Source organism: Tachypleus tridentatus, chromosome 6 (assembly GCF_004210375.1).
Source record: "Tachypleus tridentatus isolate NWPU-2018 chromosome 6, ASM421037v1, whole genome shotgun sequence".
NCBI lineage: Eukaryota > Metazoa > Arthropoda > Merostomata > Xiphosura > Limulidae > Tachypleus > Tachypleus tridentatus.
This window is the reverse complement of record NC_134830.1, coordinates 24,646,502-24,665,349: the sequence shown is the minus strand read 5'-3', so window position 1 is coordinate 24,665,349 and position 18,848 is coordinate 24,646,502. Positions and strand designations below refer to the sequence as shown.

General features: G+C 31.1%; 1 protein-coding gene across 15 annotated transcripts in view; it reads left to right on the top strand.

Moving 5' to 3' along the window:
• The window catches only part of LOC143252109 (5'-deoxynucleotidase HDDC2), a 35,141-nt gene extending 16,293 nt beyond the window's left edge, over positions 1-18,848 (top strand). For 9 of the 15 annotated variants that reach the window (XM_076503770.1, XM_076503757.1, XM_076503771.1 and 6 more), the window contains 5 exons: positions 1,563-1,693; positions 7,369-7,471; positions 10,815-10,883; positions 11,877-12,015; positions 18,476-18,848. In XM_076503770.1, coding sequence (XP_076359885.1) covers positions 1,626-1,693; positions 7,369-7,471; positions 10,815-10,883; positions 11,877-12,015; positions 18,476-18,603 — 507 coding nt within the window. In that variant the 5' untranslated portion in view covers positions 1,563-1,625 and the 3' untranslated portion in view covers positions 18,604-18,848. The remainder of the gene's footprint in view (positions 1-1,562; positions 1,694-7,368; positions 7,472-10,814; positions 10,884-11,876; positions 12,016-18,475) is intronic. The other 6 variants (XM_076503761.1, XM_076503762.1, XM_076503759.1 and 3 more) reach the window with 1 other exon arrangement.

The window sequence follows — 18,848 nt, the reverse complement described above, 5'->3', positions numbered from 1 at the left end:
TAATAAAATAAATAATATACAATTATATATTCAAACATCTAACACTACCCTCTACATATTTATCTTCAAGTGGGTTTTCTCAACAGCACCCCTTTATGGTCTGTGTTGTCCTAGTGGTTCCACTGAGCAATTTCATTATTTATGTAAATTTCTTTGGGATCCAAATAATGTTTCCACCCTTTTGGTGACACATTATTAATGGGCAAAGAGTACTTGGCCAAAAAGTGATGCATTCTCCCACAGGTGTGTTGTTTTTAGTTCCTTCTCACTCCTTATGGTTTTCCTTTGGGTACATTTTAAATTCGCATTATCTTCTCAATGGCCTGTCTCCTGTTCAATGTGGGATTTTAGGTTTTTTGTGGGAAGAAGTAAGGTACGATATTAGAAGTTACATTTTCAGTTTAGGAAAATGTTATTTCTGATATGTTACTTACCTTTTCTCACATTTTTCATCACTCCTCTCCACTTCTGATGTGTTTGGTGTGATGTGACCAGTCGTGAAGTGGTTAACAGCTGCAAGATAAGAGAGGACTACTTACAATAAAGGTAGTCTCACATTCTTTTTAGTGGAGGGTTGCTGCATAATTATTTGCATATCAGTATGTAGATATCTCACATTAGTATAGCATATGTGAGTGCAAGTAAAAGTATCAAAGCTAGTGGTGAGCAAAAATTTGTGCTGATAGAGGACAGTATAAGTTGAGTAAGCCTTTAATGAGCTTGATAACTATGTATTGGAAATACATTTTCAGTTAAGGAAAATGTTAGCATTGCAGAAAGTGGCTAAGGATTACTCATATGAGTGAAGTATGAATGTTGTGGATAAACAACTTAGCTCAAAGGATATTTTTGAAAATACACAATCAAAACAAAAATCATGTTTTGACATTTACTTAATATGAAAGTTAAAACTGGAAAACTTTGGAAAGTTTGAAGGGTAATAACCTTTCTTATGGTTTTACAAACTTTAAAATTTTAGTAGTAGAGAGGGACATGTTTGTTTTTTGGTAAGATATGTATTTAGTAAGAAATACAGACATTTGAGAAAAAATTGAAACTGTTTATGATCTACCAGTTGTAGTTTGAATAAATTTGATTCTTTGTTATTTTAGAAGACACACATAATATGCTAAATTTTGTGTGTTTTTTTTTTTTTATTGTTTTGGTCATTAAAGAGGGGACTTTGATGGATAAGATGCCCTTGGCAGGTTTGACTGTACTCCTGGCCTTGGCATTTAGAAATTGTCTGTGATTAGATGTAACTTATGTTAAAAGGCTCATTTAATATTTGTATTTTTTCTATCAAACATGCTAGCCTAAATTATTAAAGAATATTAAAAACTAGCTAATTCATATGAACTTAAAAAGCACATACAGTAATCTAATAAACTGTATAATTTTTTGTAGTTAATTTACATGTTATTTATCCATGCTTTTTATTTATACCATTTAACTTGTTATTTAATGGGGGTTGACATTTCATTTTATTAACTTTGAGACCTCACTATAATTTTCATTATGATTGATACTAAATTTATTTTAACTTTTATCATTTTTTTTAGCAAGTTCAACGTACTGGTTGGATTTTGAGAGGATTAAAAAACGTGGAGAGTGTAGCAGACCACATGTATCGTATGGGAATTATGACACTGTTTTTAGATCCAGGTAAAACAGCTGGAATAAATAAAGATAAGTAAGTTTTAAATGGTAGTTGCACCTTGAAGTGTGATAATCTATTATATGTTTACTCTCATTTGGGGGAAAAAAAGTTTTTATTATTAAGATACTAAGTGTGTCCATAAATATATTTGGATGCAGCATTGAATTTTTAGTGGATACAGTATCTGCTAGAACCTTACTTGGACTTATTATGTATCAAGCCATCATTCCAACCAGTTGGAGCACCAGCTTTATTTTGGATAAAAATTACAAACTAGGTGTGAGTGATAAAGCATGTTTTGAGGTCTGTCTTGCTGTGCCGCTTTCTGAATGATGTTAGTTGGTTGTGATCCAAGTTCAGGTAGTAATATGTAGATATGGGCTTGGTATAGATATTGTCAGCTAGTGTTATTTGTGCAGCAGATGAACTGCTGTTCTGTAACGAAACATTAAGTGACATCTAGGTTTGCCTGAGAACAGTGGATTGCAGGCTTACATATTGAGAAAGATAGTGAGACTGCTGTCTTTGCAAATGGTATACTATGGAAGAATTTTAGTATGTTATTACTGTCTGCTGCTGTAATAGATCCAGTACACAAAACACTGCTTCTTTTGTGGAAAGCAGGTTGCCTTTTCTCATATAGTGATGTCTGAATAGAAGTGTTGTTTTAGTGATAGTTTGTAATTATAAAAACTTGGTTATTCATCTTACAGCTGGAATGTCATTGGCACAGACAAGAGACAAAAGTAATGCTGAGAAACTGAGTAAGTAGTGTTACAACTACTGCAATGTATCCAATAACAAATCTGCAACTTTCAAACCATCTGAAGATGCTAGTTTTCGATTCTGTTAAGAATCCAAACTCAAAACAGAGACATGAACTTGGAGAATTTATTGGAGAGTTTTTGCTGATGTATTTGTTAAACAAGATGGTTAATTTCATTGGAAAACAGTTACATCTCATCACAGAGATACTGATGTTTAGTAAAGCAACTGCTACTTAATTTTCCATGAAGCATCAGGGATCTTGCCATTGGTGAAGTTGAGCAATTGTTGAAGGTTGAAATAAAAAAATAACTCTCAAAAGTGCTAGGTCATCTTTAGTTGTGATTGCAGGTAGAAGGAAAGAACTCCAAGGTTCTTTTTTAACTTTAGACAGATGAATGTAGTGGCATACTTAGATGCCTTTCCTTCATCATATACAAATGAATGTCTGGATTTGTTGGAAAGCACCAGTGATTCCATTACATTAAACCTGATTTCTGGTTACTAGTAAGTTGATCTGGATGAAAAAAAATAAATCTAAGACTGTTTTCATTCCTTAAAAAGGACTGCATAAATTCTGAAAAATGCCAGTGATTCAAAGTGATAGTGAGGCTTATGTTAGAGTAGTACAGTGAGAAGGCTGTTTCATCTATGTGGATGACACATTAGTTTGCAGTCCTACTTTTAGAGCTACAGTTGAGAATTTGAGAATAGTATTTCAGCACATCAAAGAGATAGTTTTTGAAACTGAAACCAGGAAAATAAGTGCAGAATTAGTTTCAGTTATATAGCAGGTGCCTTGGAAAAGAGTATCGACAGATTCTGCTGAGAGAGCAGTGGTCAGGGACTGGTCCCAAATTTAATTCAAGGGAACATTATTTAGCGCTCTAGCTTTTGTATCATACTTTCAGTATTTTGTGACGGTTTCAACAAGATGAATGCAGAACTGTCTATGTGGATTAAGATTGATGCACAGTTTGTATGAACAGGGAATGTGAAGAGAATGTTCCAGTGTATGGAACATGCTGTTTTTCAAAGCTGTGGTGCTAGTTTAACCTCATCAAGATTGTTCATTCAGCCTGAATGTTGATACAGAGATAATGTAATTAAAGCAATTTTGTCACAAATACAGGATGGTTTGAAGCTTCTAATCATATATGTAAGTTGTATGTGCTTTCTGATAACTGATACTCTATGGCAAAGAGGGAAGAGCTTGGAGTTATAATTTTTTGTCACAGATTACCACAACTACTGGTATGTTAAGGAGTTCATCATACAAATAGACTATGTATTACTGAAATTATTTATCAATTTTAAAAATGTTTAAAGTATGATAACATAATGAATAAAGATGCAGCAAGAGTACACTGTTTCTCCAACAATGCCTAAGCCATCAGAAATGGAAATGAATTATCTTTTCAGTGAGTTATTCATTGTTTATTCATTTAACGTTTATATTCTGGAGTAATGCAGTAGTCAAAGCGTTGCTCTGGGAGTGTTGATGAAACAAACAGTTAATGACGGTTTATAAGGACACCATTATTAATCAGTTATGATCTTTAGGAAAAGCATCTGAAGACCCAGATATAGCTTTTTTGATTCTTGTTGTGTAGCAAGGTGAAGTGTTACCATCACAAACTGTCAAACACATACAATATTTGTAACTCATTCTGGATGACATGCTGTACCATCCACCAAGACATGATAGCTAACCTGTGAGAAAGGTAGTAATCCTTTAAAATGCTGAAGAAGTTAACACTTTAAAATTTGTGTAATGTGAGTAATAGAATATCAAGCATTGTTGTTAATGCACTGAAACAGTTTTTCTGACTACATAAAATTAACATTGTTGAACAGTAGTGTGGAAACTATCATATGTGCTATTTATACTTAAAATTTTTTGTTTTTTTGTCTTTTAACTTGTGTCTAACCAGTAATCTTACCATCCAAGTTGCTACACATTTTATGAATGTGTAACTTAAGTTATCAATTTTGAACTAAGTAAAATATGAGCTGCTCACAAGCATACCTTGTGAAAGATTTGTAATTTATTCATTATCTTACTTACACTAGCCTTTATAAGTTTTAATTTTTTACATTTTAATTACTTTTATAATAATAAATAATGCACAGGAAAAACAAAACATATTACCTACCTGGGTCTTTTTTTTACTGTTGCTGAAACTAATGGTACCACTACATTAATTTTTTTTTATTTAGTTAAATACTGTACCTAAGAATATAGAGTAATAACAAACAAAAAGAAAACAGTATCCAATAATATGTAACTATCCATTAAAAGTCTTTAAAAATTGATTTGAACTTGTTGATGTGAATTTCACAAGAAAATTTCAAAGTGAAATAGGGCCTGTCATGGCCAAGCGTATTAAGGCGTGTGACTCCTAATCTGAGGGTCGCGTGTTTGTATCCCCGTCTTGCCAAACATGCTCACCCTTTCAGCCGTGGGGGCATTATAATGTTACGGTCAATCCCACTATTTGTTGGTAAAAGAGTAGCCCAAAAGTTGGCAGTGGGTGGTGATGACTAGCTGCCTTCCCTCTAGTCTTACACTGCTAAATTAGGGACGGCTAGCCTCGAGTAGCTTTGTGCGAAATTCAAAACAAACAAACAAACAAAGTGAAATAGACAATACACTATATAGAAATCAATATAATATATAATTTAAAAGATTAAAACTTTTTCTCTCTACTGGTTATAAATATTAAAATGTCAAAGATAACTATTTGTGAACAATAGGATGTGACAGTTGGGTGTTCACATAGGTCTGATTTTTCTAGTTTATTATTCTGTAAACAAATAAAATCTAAAGGCTATAAAAATTGTGCTTTGTGTTAGTGATATAATGAATAATTTGCATTAAATTTTATAGTTTTCAGAGGTGTGGTATATACATTAAATAAAAAGTAAGACCTTGATAATGAATGTCACAATCTTGATACCAAGAGATGTTAAGGATTTTTTTTAAAAAATATTTCCTGATAAAATTTAGAACTTAATACATAGTTTGTAAATCAAACCTTAATTTTATAAAGATTTCAGTTTTGCAGTTTCACAGCCTTTGTTTTTCTGTATCACATGACACTTGTTCACATAAAGTTGTACATATTAGATAATCTTTTCATCTCTATTTATGGTTCTAAATTTTAGTACAGTTTAATAACTTACAGATGTTGCTGACATAATTAAACTTTATAGTCTCCAATCATCATATTTTATTTTGATATAAACCAGGAAGCCCAACCCATGTTCCATATTTTCCTATCACATACTGTTTTCAAAACATGTCAGAAATTTTGTAGTAAAAATAGTTAGCTCAAGGGAATTATTTTAACACACTGAAAGCTTAGTTAAAAAAACCCAACAAAACAGTTACACAACAATAGTTCTAGGACATTCTAAACTTTGTGTTATTTTATATTCTAAACTGAATAGTAGAAATAAATAAAAATTCAGTCAAGTACTAACAAAAACTGTAGCAAAAATGTAGGGATAAAATGTATAGACATTTTGAGAATTTGACTGTTGAACGTACAAGACCCACAAATAAGTGCCAGGTTTATTTTTTTATGTATACTGTTTTTGTTGTTATAAAAGTAATTAAAATGTTAAAACTAGAAACTTTGTAAGTTAGATGTGAAAAACTTAATGTAAAGAGCTAACTACATTTGTTCATTAGGTATGCATATGAGAAGCTCATGCATTATATAATTTAATACAGTAGGTTGAACTGTACATTTTCTGGTTGTTTTACAGGTTCAGTAATTAAGAGGTTTAAAAAGAACAGTAAAAATAAATGTAAACTGTTAGAAGTCTGAGGTTCTTTTGTAAACTGTTAGAAGTCTGAGGTTCGTTTGTAAACTGTTAGAAGTCTGAGGTTCTTTTGTAAACTGTTAGAAGTCTGAGATTCGTTTGTAAACTGTTAGAAGTCTGAGGTTCGTTTGTAAACTGTTAGAAGTCTGAAAACTGTTAGAAGTCTTTAAGATAGGTTTGTTTGTAAACTGATAGAAGTCTGAGGTTCGTTTTAAACTGTTACAATCTGCATTTATTCTGAAACTGTTAGAAGTCTGAAGTTCTTTAAGATAAAGATTTGTTGTAAATCAGATTTCAGTAATTCAGATTTGTATTTTTATGTAATAGTTACAGATTTGGTCAAACAAATTACTCTCATAGTGTTAGGATGAAGTAAATATTAGATATTTATTTAAAGTTATATTGGAAAAAAACTTTTGATATTCACATAGGTGGATCTAGGAGCTAAGCAAACAAAGTTTGTAAGGTGAAACGAAATACTTTGTCTCAACATGAAACCCAGCTTGCACTAAGACTAATTAGTCTCAGTTAGACCGATTCCATAAATTCACAGACATATCTTTAGTAGAAATACTAACACAGAAAATCAGTTTTTTTAATTAAAAAAGACTTGATGTTTTCTGAAAGCTTTCTAAATTTTGTGGGGATATATTTACTGTATTGAAAGTTATATATAATTTTATGGTTACAGTTGCCTTATTACATTTGAACATGTTTATTACAGTTTAGCATGTTGAACTCCCTGACATATTGAGTTATGGTGGTCATCCATTGTATTCTTTATCAACCTTCACAAAATTAAATTTGTGGTTTACCAGACTATCTCTAATTTAAAGTTCTATGCTTCCCTGTTTGTTTCATCAGTATCCATTTGAGTGAAGAAAGCCTGTTACCTCATATTTATTACAGTTTCTTAAAGGTCCAGTAGCTTTGATGAAAAGGCTTCTTTGTTACATGTCTAACTTTAGAGATCATAATACTTTTTATTCTCTGTTAAATGTTATTAGTTTTTGAGAATCATTCTAAATAATAATGACCTTTGAATACACGAGTTATTTTTGTACAATAATACATTTCATAAAGTAGATTTTCTCTTTTTCTTACCTATACAGATGTATTAAAATGGCTCTTGTTCATGATATGGCAGAATGCATTGTTGGTGATATAACTCCATGGTGTGGTATTAGTAAGGAAGAAAAACACCAGCAAGAAAGGGTTAGTAAAGGTTTTATTTTTGTTCCATTAAAGCAAAAGATGAATTGTACGAAAGAGATTATATTGAAGTTCAAAGTATCTACAAGAGTTATCATCATGACTGATTTTGAATTACTTACAGCTGATGTTATTTGTGTGTTTAAAAATCTCCACTTGAATTAACCGAAGAGATATTCTGTAAAAAATGTATTTAATATTTTACTGAATATAAATAATAAATTTGGATAAGTTAAATAGAATTAAAAATTGTTTTTAATTATATTAGAGACTCAAAACTATATTAAGAATAATTCTACAGAATTTGAAGGATTTTATTAATGGTTAAATATGTTTCAAATCTTTACATTGAATTTGATGTGCTGATGTTTAATTACAAGTTATCCATATCTATGTATGTTTCTAAGTTTGTGTTAAAGGGTAGCAAAGTATCCCTTGATAATAGTGTTTTACTAAGATGTAAATCAGAAGTAAATTTAGTGGAAGTTGTGTTTGTTGTTAATTTATTTGTAAAAAGTATTTAAAATTTTTTTGACAGTAACACAGTAACAGTTGTGAGACAAGCCTTTACTTCTGTTCGTTATATAATCCATTGTGTATACATTTAGGGTAACCTGGTTAAGAGCTGCTAATATTAATTGAATCTCCTTCATTAATTTTTATTTTCATAACAGAATTTATCTATGTTTCAGTTTAGAAATGCTTTACATAAAATATGGATCCTAAAATAGGCTCAAATATTTCATAACATAATTCTTAAGGAGAACAAGGAACCTCTTGATCCATCTTGAGTGTCCCATCTTCTAAACTGAACAAAAACTATGAAGTAAATAAATTCAGAAAATCTTAGTCATCCATTATCATTCATATTTATCAAGATTTCTCTTAAACTCACTTAAATTTACTACCTCCACAACAACTAAAGCTAACCCATTCCATAGACTTACAACCATGTTTAGAAAAATAAAAGTCCCTGCTGAAGGTGATTCTCAGCTTGTCATAATTTGTATTCCCTGGTCCTACTGTTCTCTCCATAAAGTACAAAAAATATGATGTGCAAACACTATCAGTTTCTTTAACAATCTTAAATACCTCAATCAGGTCTTCTCAAACTCTTGTGTTTTCAAGATAAAACTATTTCAGAGATCTTAATCATTCCTCACATGATACCATTCTAATATCCCTTTCTAATAATTCATTATCCTTCCTAAGGTAAGAAGCCTAAGGCCAGTGACCTATACAATGAAATTATAACCTGTTTTAGTTGTGTGTTCAGTATTTCTGTAGATACAACCTAAAATCCTGTTTGCATTGCCTCTAACAACAGCACACTGCTTGGATGATTTAAGAGGCTGATCAACCATTTCATTTAGATTCCATTATTTCATGACACTGTTAAGGTTATTCCCATCCATATTATACTTGTATTTCAAATTATTATAACCCTCATGCATTATTTTGCATTTATTATAATTAAATGCCATTTGCTTTTTATTTACACTAAGTCATCTATGTCCTTTTGTCTAGAAGTGACATTGCCTTCATAGCTAGCAACACCAAAGACCTTAATATCATCATTAAATTTAACCCTTTGGCAACAGATCACAGGTCAAATGCTATGTCTTTGTGTTTGTTGACTTGCATCCAAAATTTTTATTGAAATACTATTTTATAAATTTATGTGAATAGGCTTGGTATCAAATTGTAGATTATAATTCAAACTATAATATTATACATGGGTTAATTTCTAAATTTTGAAGTAAACATTAAAAAAATATATATAGATTTTAGTGAGTCATGACATGTTAAATACAGCACTAGTTAAAATTAGATGTTTGTGATGTCGAAACAGTAACTGTGGTTTTCTGCAAATTAGGAACTCAAATTATCAATACTGACAAGCTAGGATATAAAGTAAGAAATCTATATCTTTCTATTTTGATGAGATATGGGTTATGTGCAGAGTCAAACACATTGGCCCTGTTCAACTTTTTCCAGTTTTAGAAATGGCCCTTTATATACTCTTACTACAATATTATGACATGTAAATAACCAATCCACAACTCAAAATGTCTCCCTCAACCTGTGAAAAGACTACCACATTATTTCGAACCAAGATTTCAAGGAAGTCCGTCATGTTCTTAGTCTACTCAAATGTTCATATGTTTTTAGACCTAAATACAACCTACTTACTAATCTTGATAAATTATAGTGGAATTCTATTGTATCAGTATTGTTATTTATGATATTTTAGTTATTCAACTGTATACATAAAAATTAAAAAAAAAATTGATATCCTACACATGTGAAATTTTAAAAGGCTTAGCAACCTATGTTCAGCAGCAACCGAGTTCGAAGGTTGTAGCTGGAAGAGATAATTGTTTACTTTCTTCTTGATTTTGTTGTTCCGTGTTTCAAGGAAAATTAGGTTAATAATTTATTTTTAAATATTAATAATCTATATACGTGCGTATAATAAATAAAATGTGATTGTATATTACAAAATACTAGTTCACTAAAACACAGCCAAGACCAGGTCAGTTTTATGTTATTGGATATGGTAACATGAGTGCACATGCATCATATCAGTGCAGGGTATGTAATGTTAGCTAGGCACAAGAAGAAGGTCAATATAATAAAATATATATATTTATAACATTGTGAGACTAAACATTTGTATTTTTATGTTTATAATGTGTAGGCATTCTAGCATGGAAAAAAAAATTTTTATTTCCTAACTTTTTTATGATGGTCACGAGGTTGGTCAAGTGACAGATCGCATGTATAGGGTGGCCCGTAAGTCCCTACCCATTCATATATCTTATGCATCCAGTGTATCTGTGTGCTGTCCCTCATTCTTGCTGCATAATATTATGCGACAATTATGTCACAATATGCTCTTCAAGTGTAAATGGGCTTACATCGGCCATATTTTTCTAAAAAAAAAAAAATTTATAATACATGCGTAATTGAATATAACATAATAACATATGAATGGGTAGGGACTTACGGGCCACCCTGTAGTTAGAGTATAGAAAATACAATATATAATGTCTTACTGAAAACAAATGTTTGAAGTGTATTTAGGAGGTTTTAGAGATTACACAAATAATATTTGGGATTAAGGATAGTTTTTATCTTTAATCATAACTTAAAAAGGGATACAAAAACAATAGGTTTTTGAATGAACAATGACGAAGTTTAGGGCTTTGTCTCTACAAGTTAAAGACATGGATTAAAGTTTTCACAGTAATATATACCTTTGAGTAGTAGATTTGCAGTTGAACTGTGATTTACATGTGATAGGTGATTATTACTTGTTTAGAATTTCTTTAATTTTCTCCAGGATGCCATGGACAAGCTCTGTAAATTAGCAGGAGACCAAACTGGTCAGGAAATACTGGAGTTGTGGGAGGTAAGACTTGTTTCTCATTCTATTAATACATGTAGTAGTCCTAAAGGAAATGATGAAACTTCTATTTTATTTTATAGCTGCACTTCAGAGTAGTTTAATAAGGCTTACTTTTCTTGTAGTAATATTTTTTTAAAAACCATAGAAATTATGTTTGATTTGATTACCAGCTTTTTTACTGTTATATATTTTTCTGAGTTTGATACCAATTAAATATTTTAAGTATAGATATCACTAATACATAAATTTATGATCTCCATATTTCTTGCTTTACTGAGATTATATATCAGAAATTTCAACACGTATGTCAGGGTCTCCATTTACATTCTGTCATTCCAAATAGTTTGTTAATTTTTTCTTGCATTTACTGTTGGATTACTTATAATCAATATTTTAACTTACTGAATTCACCATAGGACAGCTTATTCTGATGTCCCTTCGTGAATTATTCATGCTGCAGATCACCTTATCCAGTTAACTCTCTCAATACAAGGTTGGTCTATATGACAGACCACATGACCTCTTTGCACTCATTTAAAGTCTTTGTAGATTTAATACTTCTAACTTTCAATATAGTGTGTTTATCTTTACAATATTTGGCAGTAATTTATGTAATATTGTAACTTACCAAAAAATCATATTTAATTTCCTTTTATAAGAATAAACACTCTTTTCCTACCATATATTTTTTACAACTTAGATATTTTTAACATATCTGTTTTGTTAATAAAAACATTTTTTTATATTAATAACAGTTTTAAGTTAATCTTTACCTGTGATATAAAAATTTCTGTGTTTGCACATATGATTATTTTCAGTTAAAGATTCGGACAGAGCATTAATTCCTTTACAGGCAAAGTTTACATTCCATGTAAAATTACTTAGTATGTACAAAAGGTATAGAGGTAGCTGTGAAAATAACAGAACACCCTTGGTTAGAAAAAAGTAAATCAGTGGATAAAATTGCTGATAATATGTGAAATGTTTTCTTCATAGGAATATTCACAGCAAACTACAGCAGAATCTAAAGCAGTGAAAGACTTGGACAAATTTGACATGCTTCTTCAAGCATTTGAATATGAAAAGCTCTTAAAATCTCCAAAAAAGTTGCAAAACTTTTTTGATAACAACAAAGGTGATTTATTTTAGTTATGTTATATTTATAAACTGAAACGTTATTGTCATATAATTTGTAAATTAAGCATGTATAAATTTTTTGTGTATTTCTTTATTGCACTTGTGTTCCAATGTGGTGTAGAACCAACTTTATCCTCACTAACCACTGTTATGCTTTAGTGGATGTTATGAATCATGTTGCTCTCAGCTGTTTCAAAAACTTGTGTAGTAATTGATGATTTGAGTGATTTAATATAACCTATTGAGTTGGCCCCTTGAGGTAATGTAAAATGTGTTATATAGAATTCACATCTTTACTCTGAGTAGGCCATTTTAAGATATTAGGAACTTTACCAATTCCCTTAAAATGTATCAGTTTAGTATACATAGACACACACAGAGACAGAGACAGAGGGTGAGATAGACATGCCCAACATTCCAGATAACAATTTAAATCATAATGCTTTCAAACAATCATTCAGGCTTTATAAAAAACAAAACACATATCTTGTTTGGCTTGTACAGTGCAGATTATAAAATTGTTTTTAAATAAATATCCTTACAACACACACAACATGAGGACATGTACTGTTTTTTTATGGTATTGGAAAGCATAAGAATATAGATCAGCTGTGGGTTCCAGGACCATCCAGACAGCTCTATATCAACTCTTACTTCAACAGCCTAAACAAAGTGTCCTATGACAGGTAAGAAACTATGAATCCCAGGCTAGTGGCAAAAGCTGTCCACATTTCCTAGATAATGGTATGAAATTTGATAAAAAAAAATATCTTCCTCTAGAAGTGCACTAGGCTTGTGTACACAAGATGTGTCCATAACATATCCTTTAAACAGTTGCAGACTTCAAGTAGCTGAAAAATAAAATGGGTATTCATACTATTTCATACAGAAGCATACTGGTTAAGTCAATCAACCTGATGCAGCACCTGTGAAATTCTTTACCATCATTCTGTTAAAATGGGTGCATGAAAACTACTGCCCTTCACCACTAGATGGATTATGGAAATCCTGCAGGGAGGAGTGTTGTGCTTAGGATGTTGGCAGCTTTGCAGTGGTGTTCTGCAGATGCACGTTTGTAAGATAGAACATGACCAGAAATGGCAATGTGGACTGTAACAATATGAAGAGGGTCCAAAATTATTTTAATATTCTCAACCTCTGTACAAAATATATGGCAAAAGTATATAATAACAAAGATTAAAACATATTTTTTTTATATTTCATAACAGTGTGCAAATATATACAATTCATATTTAAAATATCATGAAATAGTTAAGATGAAAAAATTCAAGTAAATAAAAAAACAACTTTGTAACATGATTAACATGCAAAAAAATAAAAGTTGGTCAAAATTAAGAAAACTCTGTTGCAGGAAAAAACATTTGTAGTCATTAAGGAATTATTTCAGATTTTAACATCAGTAATGTAGTTCATTGATTCTGATATAAGGAAAGTTTTGTTGTTTAGAGTATTGTATCTCTTAAATGGTATGGCCTAGGAAGGTGAAGTTACAGAGGTATGTTAAGGGTATAATGATAATGTAGATACCAGAAATGTTACTTAGTGCCAACAGGGGCACTACTACATCTGTTTTTACATGTTTCTAATGGGTTTAAACAAACCTTTTGATCATAGTGCACTCATTTAACCAACTTGTATGCAAAGAGATAAACTAGTAAAGACCATGACTGGAAATCCCCTCCAGAAAATTAAGGTTTGAATATGTTGTATTTATTACTGTCCTTCCTTTTGTTGTATATCTGTTACAAAACTTTGTGTGTGTGTGTGTGAATGAAGATCAGATTATCAACATATGATTTTCATGAAACACATCTGGATGGAGCCACAATATAACAAAAATCTTGAGTCTTATAGGTAAGAAACATATCAAATTATTTATGTGGTCCTGATTAAAATAACAATGTGAAAAATTACTACTGAGAGTGTGGAAAAATAAACAGAAAATGCTCCAAACAAAACATGCTGTAATGCATGTTTTAGAATTTCTAGTTATGGTAGAAGTAGCTACATTAGAAAGAATATATCAGAAATTTGAATAAGACAACTTTCAGGATGGATATTTAGATTATGAATTATGGAATGAAAGCAGAACTTATGTAAGATCTTCTGGAACTTGTGAAATAAATCACATAAAAGGGTAAAGGAAAGTAATGCATGCTATACAATGCTTAGAAATAGACAGAGAAAAGTTGTTTTATTGACATTATAAGTTTAAACTCAGTAATGAAAAGATTTCTGCATTTCAGAAATACCTGTATGAAATTAATTTTAATTCTAAAAATGTAACATTTAAATATATATATATGACTTTCGCAGGTTGTTGTCTGTTTCTATTCATTGGACAGACTTCCCAGTGATTTCTGTAATTTTAACCCAGATTCCTATAAAGTTGAAGATTGGTTTAAACTCCTATATTTTTGCCTTTTTTTTCCCCTTTATATTCCTATATTTGAAAACATTTTTCTATAAAACTGCAAGTTTGTTTCTGCAAAGAACACTTCTGTAAAAGGCGTATGTGTATGCACCTCAGATATAAATGAACATGTCAATGTTTGAAGATCATATTCATTGTGTTACAAATATTGCATAGCAGTGATGAAACGGATATAAATACAGTACCAGGTAGCGTGCAGAACAGGATGCATATACACTTGCTAGTATGTAACACCAAGCTGAACATATATGATCAACTTGCATTGTTACTTAACTTAGTTGTTTATAAATATCATATCTATATGTGCATCATGAAATGTTAATTCATTAAAATATGTCTCTTTATTTTGGAAACAAAAACTGCTTTCTTCTCTACATTTGCTTTTATCAAAAGTAGAGTGTTAGATTGGCAGGCTTTGCTAGAATTGAGTATGATCCATTCACAGAATTTTCTGACTCGGAGTATGCTCTTTGTTATCAGAGGCATGGAAGACATCAAAGAGGCACTGACTGACATTTAACATTCCAAACACAAAAGTAGAAAGAATCATCTCACAATAAATACAAGCTCCAACAAACTTAATAAAACCATTCCCAAAGAATACCTGCAACCTACAAGAACAAATCATCAGTTGTATCTTGTTATGGTACCAAAGATAACAGTAACACAATGCTAAAACTGCCAGTACTCCTGGTCGTGTAACAGCAGTTTGTAAATCACAGCCAAGATGCATTGCTGAAATTATAATGGAAATCGAATGCTAACTATAATGGATGCATAAGATCCATTCAAATAAGCATTGAAAAATAACAAGTCCAGAGTCCAAACAAACTACAAAGGATAAATAAAACAGTAAGCAAACCACTTCATGAATATCTTGTAATATAATAAATATGAATTTGTTGCAGAAATCGACAACTTATGACAGAAAAAAAGACTTCATCACAACAATAAGTATGATGAAGAAACACCTTATACGCACGTGAAGACGAAAAAACCCACTTGTAGAGAAAAATATGTATGTAAAAACGGCTAGTAAGGGTAGAGAAAGCATTATGAAGAACCTGACTTTGTGAAACTGATGATGACTGAAGAAGGTCGAAACGTTGTTCACTCTTCTATATAGTGCTTTCTCTACCCATACCAGCCGTTTTTACATATATGTTTACCTTACACACACATCACTGTTGCTTATCTGACGATTTCTATGGTTTTCAAACAAACTACATTTTGACAGAGACGCAAAGCTAGGAGTGAATTGTTTGAAAGCAATTTAACATTTTAAGTTTGGATACATGTTTGTTTGTTTGTTAAAGAAACAGTAGTTTTGAAACTTTATATTTTGTCAGTTTAAGGTAATTGTATCACAAGTAATGTTTTTTCCAAATTTAGTGGTAACTACTATTTCCAGACTGTAGTGATGCAGCTTTGTATAGCTTTAAAATATTTTTCATCATCCAGATTTTCAGAGTTTAAAAGATCTGGAATTATGATAGGTAGACTGTTTTGTATCTGATTATGATTTTAGTATAACAGTTACATAAAGTGTATTTATAAAAAAGATTGTGGTGAGTGTACAAATAGAATATTTTTATCTGTATATTTGCATGCAATGTGCTTATAAATCTTATGTAATTTTTTTTGTTGGTACAAAAAGCTGCCATGTAATTATTAAATATAATTAATAGGAACCCTCTTAAGTACATGTTAGTTTTGTATCTTTGAGCCACATAGTATTGCAGGTGGAGTTATCTTGTGCATGTTCTATTCAGGCTGTTTGTGAAGACAAGTAGTTGTTATAGAGTTGTAACTATTGTGCCATTTATATGTGCTTGCTTAATTTAGTGCTCAGTGTATCCTAGGTGTTAGACATTATTTAAATATGAAGAACAAAAGTAAATTTGTTTTTTGACTTAGGGTTTGAAATTAATTAATCTAAAAGACAATACAATGAAGGAGTAACATAATTTTGTGTAATTATGAAAGTTAGAAATATGCAAAAAAATATTAAAATTTAATCCTTTACTTAGTGTGATAAAAATGTTTTGTTCAACTTTAAAAGCAGTTTATATTATTTCAGTTCACTGTCAGTTATTTTAAAAGAAGGTTTTCAGTAGCAAGATTTGACCATTTTTAATTTTTTTTCACTTCTCTGTTTCAGGGTTCAATAATATTTTTGTTGTGAACACATTTTTTATTAATCCCACATGTTCACCATTGGGACAGCAATAAGCTTATAGACTTGTAACATTCAAATGCAAGTTTCAGTTCCCAGCAGTGGGCACAGCACATAGCCCAACATAGCTTTGCTCTAATACAAATAATAACCTTATGTGCATGAGTGGGGGTCAAAGAGCACATGCCATGACCTTTCACAGAGTGTCGCTCAATATGGTACCATGTATTTGGTATCGGAGCTACCTACTATTTCTTTTATCCTGTACTGATGATTTGAAGACAGTTCATGATAAAGAGAATAAATATCCGATCCATGATACAGGGATGCTAAAAAAGAAAAAAAAAGGTGTGCATCCTGAAGGCTTTAGAAGTTTTAAAAGTGCAATATAAAAACTAAGATAAATAGAAATATTTTTATTCTTCACATGTGTATCGCCTTGTAGTCCAACTTCTTGTTGTTTGAGTCCGACTGATATAGGCAATTTAGACATTTCAAGCACAGAGACTTAAGTAATACACATTTTGTACTGATATATATATATTACTAAAAGTTTGCACATTTCCTGTTTTTTCATTGTAAATTTAGAATTATGTTCAACATTCCTTCTGATGTTGCATTCCATCATACAAATTTGAGTTTCTTTTTACTAACATGGAACTAATTACATGTTTTCAGTATTCTTTAGCCTAGAATACCACACCTGTATGGATTTAAACCCTTGATATAAAAAAATACAATGGTTAGCTAATACTTTAGTTTTAAAATGTTTTTTGTAAATGTTGTGATGATTGGAAATATATTTTATCCCTCTATGACTACACAATAACAGACGGAGTGGTGCAAAAGTTCAGCCAAGTAGGGATTTTGAAGAACTATTTAAAAAAAAATTACTGTTTGTTTATTGATATAAACATCCACACTGCTGGCCATTAACTTCAAATCAGTATGTGCTTCAGAGTTAATGGTCAGATAAGTCTGTTTCCTCAGTTTGAGAAAAGCATACATGATCCTATCATACTGAGTTTGGGATGTTGCCTTTCAGACTTTTTCAGGTGAAGGAGCAAGTTTGTCCACTGTGGTGTTACTCACCTTATCATGTTTCTGGTGACTCAGAATGCATCACTCTGTGGCTACAGGTTGGGATCTACTCATAAGTCTGTGTGTGTATTGTGGTACAATTGACTATTTACTGGGATGTAGGGACCATGGCTTTATAAATCTAATCCCCACTAATGGAAACTCGGATTTCTGATTGGGACCTGGCCATTAATGACGACAAATCAGGCAAAGTTCCACACACAGTACATGAGTTTGTGGTAAAAAGTGTACTTGTTCTGGATCTAGTGCAGTTCCTTCACTAGCAACCTTTTATTCACAAACCCATAATGTGTACAGATGTTTTCTGTATAGATAATGTCCTCATTGGGCCCTCCATCTTGTTAGTGTGTGATTCTAGCTGTACGTTTAAAAGATGTGTTTTGGAAGTTAACATTTTCTTAAATTTAAAGATATATTTTCAATAATATTTCCCTCTGTTTATACACTACACACCTACTCTCCACTCAAGAGCCAGTGTTAGAGACTGGGATTAAATCAGTCTCAAACAAATGACTGTATTTTCTGAATGAGATGCTTATATACAGTGCCAGAATAGAGGATATATTGATGTTGGAGGAGAGAGTCATGAGACAAATATCAACAAAGGGCAGTTGAGTGGCATATAAAAGACTGGAGCAAGTTAGGTAAGTATTACTGGAAATACATTTTCAATTTAAAGAAATGTTAACTAATATATTCAGATAGTTTTGGCATTTATTTTTTCAGGTAGCTTCAATTCTGCTGAAGTTAACAATTGGATGGAGGAACTTCAGAATCTTAGAACTTTACAACGACATGATGAACCTGATGGAAACCTTCCAAATAATGGTTATGTAAAAATATTGCAAGAGTAATTTAATATATAAATATTTTATATCATTTTCCTTAGTCAATGATACAGCTGTATAAAGGTTTTAGACAATGTGCATTTTTATGTTAATATAGTAATTGTGTTCATATATTTGTATCAGTTATGTGACAGATAAATAAAATTTTGTTCAACCATTGCATGAATATAAAATCAAACAATACAAAATACAAGTATGAGAATATTCAAAACATAAAGTAGCTTCAATAAAACATGAGGAATTTAATAAAA